At 44.8% G+C, this 10,154-nt stretch overlaps 1 protein-coding gene and 1 pseudogene across 1 annotated transcript; one reads left to right on the top strand and one right to left on the bottom strand.

Moving 5' to 3' along the window:
* Positions 1-2,132: 2,132 nt before the first annotated feature.
* Positions 2,133-2,716, top strand: LOC105813765 (annotated as a pseudogene).
* Positions 2,717-2,864: 148 nt separating this feature from the next.
* Positions 2,865-8,393, bottom strand: GCM1 (glial cells missing homolog 1 (Drosophila)). The gene is made up of 5 exons (XM_012648546.1): positions 8,292-8,393; positions 7,907-8,159; positions 6,767-6,879; positions 5,597-5,725; positions 2,865-3,605 (listed from the first exon to the last, which is right to left on the bottom strand). Exons 1-5 carry the CDS (start codon positions 8,391-8,393, stop codon positions 2,865-2,867), a joined length of 1,338 nt encoding a protein of 445 aa, XP_012504000.1.
* Between the last annotated feature and the right edge of the window lie 1,761 nt (positions 8,394-10,154).

The following is a 10,154-nucleotide window of genomic DNA, read 5'->3' as shown; positions in this document are numbered from 1 at the left end:
TATTTTTGAAAATACTTGTTTATTACATGGTTCTCTCCAGATTTTATTTCTAGGCTCACCATTATTGTAAAGCTCTTTGGCAAAGAAGAGGAACAGGCATTCAAATGTGGCTGGCCCCCCACAGCCATGTTGATTGCACAGAGATTTTTCTCAGAAAACATTTCTATATATCATGAACCTGGCACTGAGTTAGGGACAAAATCTAAGTCCTTGTTGAAGGGGATGTCAGCAAGGTGGGGTGAGAAGGAAAGAATAGACAAGGAGACCATTTGCTGTCACTGAAATTTCTCTTCATGTCTTTTAATTTTTTTTTATTTCAGCATATCATGGGGGTACAAATGTTTAGGTTATGTATGTTGCCCTTCCCTCCCACCCCTGAATCAGAGCTTCAAGCATGTCCATCTCCCAGATGGTGCAAATCGCACTCATTATGTATGTATATACCCATCCTCCCAATGAATGTTATTCCTATATGTGCACTTAGGTGTTGATCAGTTAAAACCAATTTGATGGTGAGTACACGTGGTGCTTGTTTTTCCATTCTTGGAATACTTCACTTAGTAGAATGGGTTCCACCTCTATCCAGGACAATACAAGAGGTGCTATATCACCATTGTTTCTTGTAGCTGAATAGTACTCCATGGTATACATATACCACATTTTATTAATCCACTCACGTATAGATGGGCACTTGGGTTGTTTCCACATCTTCGCAATTGTGAATTGTGCTGCTATAAACATTCGAGTGCAACTCACGGTAGATAACAGACTTAAACCTAAGGCGTGAAACTATTAGAATTCTAAAAGAAAATGTTGGAAATACTCTTCTGGACATTGGCCTATGCAAAGAATTTATGAAGAAGACCCCAAAGGCAATCACGGCAACAACAAAAATAAATAAATGGGACCTGATCAAATTAAAAAGCTTCTGCATAGACAAAGAAACTATCATGAGAGCAAACATACAACCTACAGAATGGGAAAAATATTCGCATGCTACATATCCGATAAAGGGCTGATAACTAGAATCTATTTAGAACTCAGGAAAATCAAGAAGAAAAAATCAAACAACCCTATCAAAAAGTGGGCAAAGGACATGAACAGAAACTTTTCAAAAGAAGACAGAATAATGGCCAATGTAAAAAAATGCTCACCATCTCTAATCATCAGGGAAATGCAAATCAAAACCACAATGAGATACCAGTTATCCCCAGTGAGAATGGCCTTTATCAAAAAGTGTCTTTTAATTTTGCTGTTCTCTGTCTTTATAAGATAGGGTTAAGTCATGTTCCTTGTCTTGACAAGTCTTAGAAATCACCTAGAAAACTTATTGTGGCTGGGTGAGGTGGTTCATCTGGGAGGATTGCTTGAGGCCAGGAGTTTGAGACCAGCCTAGGCAACATAGTGAGACCCCAGTCTCTACAAAAAATAAGAAAAATGAGCTGAGTGTGGTGATGTGTCCTCGGGAGGCTGAAGCAGGAGGATTGCTTGAGCCCAGGAGTCCAAGGCTGCAGTGAGTTATGATGACACCACTGCACTCCAGCCTGGGTGACAGAGTGAGACCCTGTCTCAAAAAAACAAACAAACAAACCGAACAGAAAAAACAAAAACAAAAAACCCCACATATTTTATAAACTAATCCCAGGACTAGACAAAGGATTCAGTACTTTGGTGGTAGACTCTTCAGCTTTCTACACCTCTGCCGTTCTTCTGTTCCTTCTCAGATCTCAGGAAGGCACAGGTAAGCTCCTAGGGAGGTGGGCTGCTCACATCTCTGCTCTGTGCAAAATGCATCAATGACTGAAAACCCAAGAGATCGTGCAGCTGAGGTGCTGAGAGCCCCAAACAGCAGCGTGTGGGAAAAGCAGAGGGCGTTTCACAACACTGATCGGACAAGTTTCCGTTCCTTGCTAAAGACGGAAGTACTGGAGAGGAGGAGAAGCTGAAAGCTTACTTGTGTGCAGAAAGAAGCCTTGCCTACTGCTCGTTTGATTCCATTTATCTGTGGTTATGTTTTGAAAATAGTTTCTGAAAAGATGGCTGCGCCCAGGCCAGTTGAGCCAAGCTTGCAGTGAGCCCTGACATGGCTGAGGAAGACCACAGAAGGCAGCGGCTCCTGGGAGAAGGAGAGCATGAGGCTCAAGACGGAAAATCATAAACCAGATGACACTATCAAGGAAAACGCAACCACTTTCAATATCATAACCGGAAAACTGAACTCGCTTCCAGAATCAGAAAGGAATTTACTTGAACATGGATCAACATATATCGGACTTAATGCTGCTCTCTGTGGCCTAATAGCAAACAGTCTTTCTCAATGCGTCTTGAATGTGACACAGGCTCGTGTCACAGCAGCTCATGCTGCTGGCTTATCAATGGCAGTGACCCCATTTTTGACAGCACATGTAGCTTACAAAAGTTTTGTAAGTTTACCTTTGAATACAGGTGATGTGAACTGTGAAACCTGTAACACGGGGTGGACTGCTGGGTCTTGTTTTTAGTGGTTTGTACCCTGTTTTCTTGGCTATACCTGTAAATGGTGGCCTTGCAACCAGGTATGAATCAACTCTGCTACAAGAGAAAAGAAACAACTTATTGGACTAGAATTTCTAAGCTCGTCTTTAGAAAGATGTTATTGCCCATAACATATTTTAGACAATATAAACCACTTATAAAGGTCCTTCGATTACCTGAACCTGGCCTAGAAATTCACTGATTTGAAGCAGATATGTACACAAAGATAAAATGGTAAAAATAAAAAAAAAAAATAAGGAAAGAAAATTGTTTCCTAAGGAAATTCTTCCAGGCATTTCACCAAACAGCTTTTTTTTTTTTTTTGAGGGGGGAGTTTTGAAAGATTTAGGTCATCTTAAGGGACAGAGGTTCAGAAGCATTTCATTGTTGCAGTGATCCAAACCCATGTACGTCACGTCTTCATCAAAATCCCATTTGCTGCTCTTGCCTGGCAGGGAATACTGCTGGTGAGGATGGGAGCTGTAGGTGAGGAGAAAGGGGTCTTCCTGAGGCGAGTGGTATGTGGGGGACTGCAGGTAGCTGTTAAAATCCACATGTACCTTCTCTTCATAAAGATTACCTCCTGGATTTGGCCACAATGGGTGACAGCCAGTTTTGGTTGCAGGTGGTTCCAATGGAATCTGCTGGAAAAAAGGTTCTGAAGAGTTCTGGGAAGGAGAGAAGTTGCAAGCCCAGCTGGTCAGAGGAAAAGGGTAATTGGGATAGCAGTTTTCACTAAGAGAATTTTTCCCCAAAGCAGCATTTTTATTCCAGGTTTGCAGATCGTTGTAATCCGCGTAGACTCCGGAGGCAGAAGGCTGAAGCAGGTCTCCACCGCTGTAGGTCCTGCTAGTGGGCGATTTGCATTTTTCATAGAGCTTAGCGGGGTCCAAGGTAGAAGTCTGGTCGGCCAGATCGGTGGTTCCTCCTGAACCATAACTCTTGGAGAGGGATAGGCTGTCATTTAGGGACTTCTGCTGGGGAGCGTTAGCTATTAAATGTCCACTGTAACTACCAGGTAATTGGACGCCTTCCTGGAAAGACCAAGTTAAAGGTAAACTCCCTTGGCTTTGTGTCTCACCTGGAAGAGACTAGAAAGGAGAATGAAATACTCATGTTAATAAGTTAAGAGAATCAACACCACTACCATAGGTGCCCGTGAGTTATTCTGTACAAGTCAGTGTTCCCCCAGCTCTTCCTCATTCCTTGCATGCTTGAAGCGCAGACACACAGTGCAGCCTCGCCACAAGATAACACAAGAAGTAAAAGCTGCCTCCACTTCCATTTTAGAGCTTACTGAGAGCAGTTAGAGCCCAGTTCTCCCTCACTCTGTGGAGATATGAGCATGTTTAAGATGTTTCACAGGCCGGGCGCGGTAGCTCACGCCTGTGATCCTAGCATTCTGGGAGGCCGAGGCGGGAGGATTGCTTGAGCTCAGGAGTTCAAGACCAGCCTGAGCAAGAGCAAGACCCTGTCTCTACTAAAAAAAAAAAATAGAAAGCAATTAGCTGGACAACTAAACATATATAGAAAAAATTAGCCGGGCATGATGGTGCATGCCTGTAGTTCCAGCTACTTGGGAGGCTGAGGCAGGAGGATCGCTTGAGTCCAGGAGTTTGAGGTTGCTGTGAGCTAGGCTGATGCCACGGCACTCTAGCCCAGCCCAGGCAACAGAGAGAGACTCTGTCTCAAAAAAAAAAAAAAAAATGTGTTCCACACTCAAACGCAAATCTGACATCCGTGACTGCCTTTTCAAGAAACTTATAAGGAGCTCTTTCAGAAAAATCAAACTACTACTTTAAAGATTTACATGATACTCAGTACAACTCTTCAGGGGTCTCTCTCCCACCATTTCCCTCTTTGACTTTTCTGTTTCTTGGTGCTGGTTGGAGTCTAAGAGACCAGGATTGTTGTTGGTTTGTTTTTTGTTTTCTCCTCAAGAGACTTTCCTTTGGACTCATGGGAATTTTGTTGAACCATAAATGGGACCTCTAGTGCATGAAGTGGTAAGTTATTTTTACAAATGGAGGAGGTATATTGTTCTCTACTTAATCATAGGAAAAGAATCTGGTTGAGAATTAAGTTATGTTCTTATTTAAGTAAAACTGTCAGCTAAGAAGAGGATAGTTTTCAAGGGTGGAGAGAAAGGGCTGTAACCAGATAGAGTGGATGGGAAGAAATGCCCTTTGACTTGTCTCGTGGCTGGGAGAAAGGACAAGAGAACAGCCATTTGGGTTTGGGGGCTCACATTTCCCTACAACAGACCCAAATTACAATTTTTTTTTTCTTGAAATGGGGTCTTGCTCCGTCGCCCAGGCTAGAGTGCAGTGTCATCGTAGCTCACTGCAGCCTTGAACTCCTGGGCTGAAGCGATCCTTCCGCCTCAGCCTCCCGAATAGCTGGGATTGCAGGTGTGAGCAACCACGCCCGGCCTATAAATTTTAAGGTACATTTAGAGCCACCAGGGATGGACCAGCTCTATTTCTATTCTCCTAAAAAGAAGTGTGGAGCTTTGAATAGTAGAAAAAGTATAGGAATTTCTACCACTAGTAAGCATACAAACCCACAAACCTATGATACGCTACCCCATAAAGCAATGGACTTCACATCCCAGTTTATCTACAGGAAGTAGCCTCCACCCCATCACTGCCTCCCTGGGATGGTCATCATTTTCAGAAACTTCTTGCTTATTTCATCTTGGTAGAGTGAGCTAAACAAATAATCTGTTTCGGGGATGTACAGAAAATTTTTAGGGAAAAAAAGCATGAGGCTAATTTTGTGGAAATCATTTCAGCGCCAAGTATAGCTTAAGTACTAATTCAAGTTTCTCTTTTTAATTGTAACAGGGAAGATGATGCTACAATTACATGGAATTTGTGGTTGAGAGCATGCTATAAGGATGGTAGAAATTAAGAGTGAAACCTCAGATGCAATTTCTTTGGTGGAAGCTTGTTTGTAGACAAGCCTGATAGTCTGTAATTTTTGGCTTTCATTAGTTAGCAGGAGACCGGGGAAACCTGCCACCCCCACTGTAGGGGTGGCAAGCTGATGTGTGTTTTGAACATACAAGACGAAAAGTCACCTTTGTCCCTGGGCTCCCCTTCAGGTGCAGGGAGACGGAGGAAGACGCCGTGTGAGCTTTCTTCATGGCTCTTCTGGCCTCAGCTTCCAGCTTGGTTTCTGGTTTTGGATGATCATGTTCTCCCTTTGACTTAAAGGAGACAAGGAAACAATGTAATCAATAACTGGATTGTGCTTCATGGCGTGTAAGTTTTCACTCCGTGTCCTGTCACAGGACTGGGGCGCAGCAGTGGCCTATTATAGCAAGATGGAGTGAACCTTGGAAGAAGCCCCCAAGCCCTCCTGCATGTCCCTGTGGTTCCTGTCACCCACCCAGCAAAGCCACACTCACAGTGGTGAGGAACACCTGTGAAATCCTTCCTGTGGTATGGGCAGGAGCTAATAAACACCCTGCGTGCCTAATCCCATTTCATCTTCAGCACAAACCTTGATATATACACCATTATTATCACCCCAAGTTTACAGAACAGGAAACTGAGGCATGGAGAGACTACAACACCTGGGTGACCTCTCCTAGTAGGGAAGGACCTAGATTCCCCTACGTGGGGCTGGCCATGCTGAAAATCATTGTTAAACACTCAGGAATTTTGTGAGCTGATTGTTGAAAAGGGCAGGTAGCTTGTACGCAGCCGTGGGGGGAATAGAATCTATCACAGAAATTGGCAAACACTACCAATCAGGACGTTTTCTTTTTGGAGAGCTGGTTTACCACCACCGCACTGATTCAAACCCAGGCAGGCTGAGCCAGAGTCCCTTCACCACTGTCTACACCACTGCCCCGTTAGTACTTCTTGCACATTTAACAGAAAACTGGGGCTTGGGGGAATGTAACTTGCCCAGGTTTAAAGAGCTAGTTAAAAATTAGAGCCGGTATTCACACTCAGGTTGTCAAAGGCTACCAGCGGCTTGCGCTGGAGTGTGATCGGATTAGCTGTTGCCTCTCTTGAGTTGCTGGAGGCAGAGTCAGCCTGTCCCTAGCGAGCACGGGAAACTTCTATTGAAGTGTGCGGTACAGATGTTTGCTCTCCCAGAGTGTGGGCTCTCAGGGCTGGTGCAGTATCTCATTCACCCGTGTATCACTAGCCTCTGATGAAACTCCTCCGTAAGGAAACTCTGCAAACATTTGTCATATTACAGAGAAACAGAATCACATAACTAACTCAAATCCAACCTGGAAAAATATAAAGCGTCCGTCGTGCCTCCAGAAGTTGGTGACTGGGAACCCCCCGTGGCCTCGGCAAGGAATTAGCTTCAGAGGTCCATCGCAGTGGGGACAGCGTTTCCCTGCAAAAGAGCAGAGGAAGATGACCATACCCAGCCGAGCCATGTCGGGTGACTCCTTAATCTGTGCAGCCCTGACAATTTCAGCCTTGACTCCGGGATGGCAGAAAACAAACCTGGCAGTTTTATGGGCTTCCATCCACCTCCAGTCCTGGGGGCCTGACCGCCATAATGGCCTAGATCAGTCTTACACATGAACGGAGTAAGCAGTTGCCTACCAAGTGGGGTATTTCACAGGTCAGGGAAGAGCTCTTTTGAGCAGAAACCTCACCCTACTTATTTACCGATATTTGACATTCTGTGTAGAGAAGAGAAAAAATTCTTTCATTTCACAATTAGAACTAAAGGTCAAGGGGCAAAGCCACATGGGAGAGACAACACAGCTACTAAATTTTCACTAAAGTGTAAGTGACTGATACCAGGTCCTTCCCTGAGAGCAGGTTTTGAAGACAAATTACTAGGAAGAACACGAAGTAACTTGAGATCTGAAGGGGGCAAGGCACAGGGAACACTGAATGTATCTATTTCACAGTCCAGTGAATGTGACAAAAAAAAAAAAATGAATAAATATCGTAGCATGTGATTAGGACGTGAACCTAAACGGATGGAACCGAGTCTAACCTTCCATTTAGTGTCTCTGCTGCCTTTCCGGATGAATGCGTGCATTGAGATCACTTAGGGTCAGGTGGCGAGTCTGATAAACTAATTTCCCTAAACATGAGTGACTGATGGATTAATGTTACTCCCTAACACCTTCCTTTCAACAGGGGCCTTGAGTCAGGTGCCTTAACCCAAGGGAGCAGCCTTGATGGTGGGTGGTCTGAACATGGCAGCTCTGTGGGGCAGATCCTGGGACACCGGGGATCTGGCTGGTTCCCCTCAACATGCTCTGTGTCAGAACAGCCTTGGTCTCCACTACATTGCAGGGTGAGGGTGGGGCCCTTGGGATGTGCTGGGATGCAGTGGCCCGTCTGGGCAGGGGCATCAACAGATTCCAGCTTCCTTGTCAGCGCCGCCAACCCCCACTCACGCTGCTGCTTCTGCCGGGCTTTGTCGCAGATGGCAGGTCGCAGGTAGATCTTGCGCCCCTCCTCTACAGAGCAGTCGTGGCCGCACACCACCACGCCCAGGCAGGACTTCTTGAGGATGCGGGAGTTGTGGTTGTTCGTGTTGCGCATGGCCCAGCTGCTCAGGTGCCGCTGCGCGTTCTTGTCCTCGGAGCTGTAGATGTGCTTCGCGTAGGAATCTGGCCACTCCTGGAACGAGTCGGTCTTTTTCACGTTCTGCCAGAAACAAAAAGAATACTGTTAGAGTTTAAGCTAGAAAACACAACTGGCAACCACTGTGGACTCGGTGGACATGAAGGATGCCTTGGCACTCAAGAGCTGGGCGAGAGGCCTTTGGCAAAGACCTACCTGAACTGAACTCTGACGGTGGGGTCTGTGAGCACAGCACAACAGCAGCAAAGTGACTGCTGTATCTATCAGGCATTTGGTCGCTCGACCAAAACGAGTCATAGCCCCCCTGAGTTCTGCCTGTTTGAGGTTTTCTCTAGCCCTCAGTAATGAATGAGCATTTCTGAGGGTGAACTAATGTTATGCTCGTATACAATAACTGTGGAAAACATTGTGGTGTGATGGTGAGGTAGTGTCTGGTACCACACCACGGTCACCTTGTTGGGAATCCTATGGGTTCATGTGGTCACTGAAGATAAGCAGAGGGAAGAACAGAGAGCCCTGCTTCAGAGAGGTCCCGAGGGCCACTTATTTTCCGTGGAAATTTTCTTCTTTTTCTCTACGCCTGTATTCATGTGCCTCAAATGTAGCAGAGGAGTAAGAAGAGCTTATTATGACCAGAAGTTTCTTGTCCAGGACTGGCACTATTCCCCAGGCATGAACATCTGCCTAAATTCTCCCTTAAAAGGTCAGAAGACAAGAGGAGCTGTTCAATGGACAAGGTTTCAGTTTGCAAGGCGCAAAACTTCCAGGGATCTGTTGCACAACAATGTGCATATAGTTACCACCACTGTACCGTACACATAAAAATGGTTAAGACGGTAAATTTTATGTTGTGTTTTTGACCATAATAAAAATAAAAGTTCAGGAATGCAGGACACTTAATTCTCATAGCATAAGTTGTTTTGCTTTCTGTGAAGACTAAATATGATACGTAAAATACCTAGCACAGCACCTGGCGTGCTGTGAGTTCTAATTGTTAGTCACCGATGGTGTGGTTCATATTTCTAGGCCCCATATTGGTCCACAGATGCAGCATTTGACAGATCCTGCCTGGTTCTTAGGACAAGAATCATCAGGCAATCTCAGCAGTCAAACTTAGGCTGTGTCTATCACCCGTGGCTGGCAAGGTATGAGAACATTTTTCATCTAGAAGATTCTAGAAGGCCAAAGTAGAAGACTCTAGAAGGTCCAGAAGGAGAGATCAAGGTGCCTCTCCTTTGTTTTCCCAAAAAGAAAGCACAGCATAGAATTTGAAAAAAGAGAGACAAATTTTAGAAGGAAAAAGTAAACATCAATGTTGGGATGGATGGGCATTTATTGAGTTCGACTTCAAGTGTAGAACGTGCCAAAGAACTTTGTAACATGAGAATCTGGGCAAGTGGCTTTGTCTCCGAAGTCTCATTTTGCTTCTCTCTAAAATGGGGACATTGATAAAACCTGCCTACAAAAGTGCTGTGAAGAACAGATGAGTTGTAAACTGTCAGTCTCATATCATGATATTTGTTTGAATGGAATGTCACAGGGACTGAGACGGTCTAGGAAATATAAATGAGAGGTTTTATGTACATGCAAGGTAGTACTCTTTCAAGAGCCACAGTCTACAAACTAGGGTCAGTGGTCCAAATCTAGCCCACTGCCTGTTTTTGTAAATAAAGTTTTATTGAAACATAGCTAGTTCATTCATTTAAGTGTTGTTTTTGGTTGCCTTTCCACCACCACAGCATAGTTGAGTAGTTGTAGCAGAAAGACTATATGTCCCACGAAGCCTCACGTATTTACTATCTGGCTCTTTACAAAAAGTTTGAGACTCCTGGCCATGAGCATCGACTCTGGAGGCTTATTGCTTGGGTGTGAGTTCTAAGGAAGTTCCTCTCTGCTCAATGCCTCCATTTCCTGCTCTATAAAATGGAGGTTACAGAAGCACCTCATGGGGATGTTTTGAGGATTGACTGAATTAACATACACAAAGCACTTGAAACAGTGCCTGGCTCCACCTCAGTGCTAGCTATTGCTCTGCTAGATCTGGAGCCACACACAACC

Source organism: Propithecus coquereli, unplaced genomic scaffold (assembly GCF_000956105.1).
Source record: "Propithecus coquereli isolate 6110/MARCELLA unplaced genomic scaffold, Pcoq_1.0 Scaffold29, whole genome shotgun sequence".
NCBI lineage: Eukaryota > Metazoa > Chordata > Mammalia > Primates > Indriidae > Propithecus > Propithecus coquereli.
Note: the sequence above shows the minus strand (reverse complement) of the source record. Positions and strands in the feature narration are given on the sequence as shown.

Coding starts and splice junctions, on each gene's coding strand:
- GCM1 (XM_012648546.1), bottom strand. CDS start 8,393: ATGACTCGTTTTGGTCGAGCGACCAAATGCCTGATAGATACAGCAGTC. Junction 8,160..8,291: donor ACCGTCAGAGTTCAGTTCAG/GTAGGTCTTTGC, acceptor TGTTTCTGGCAG/AACGTGAAAAAGACCGACTC. Junction 5,726..6,766: donor GACGCTTTATATTTTTCCAG/GTTGGATTTGAG, acceptor GTCTCCTTTAAG/TCAAAGGGAGAACATGATCA.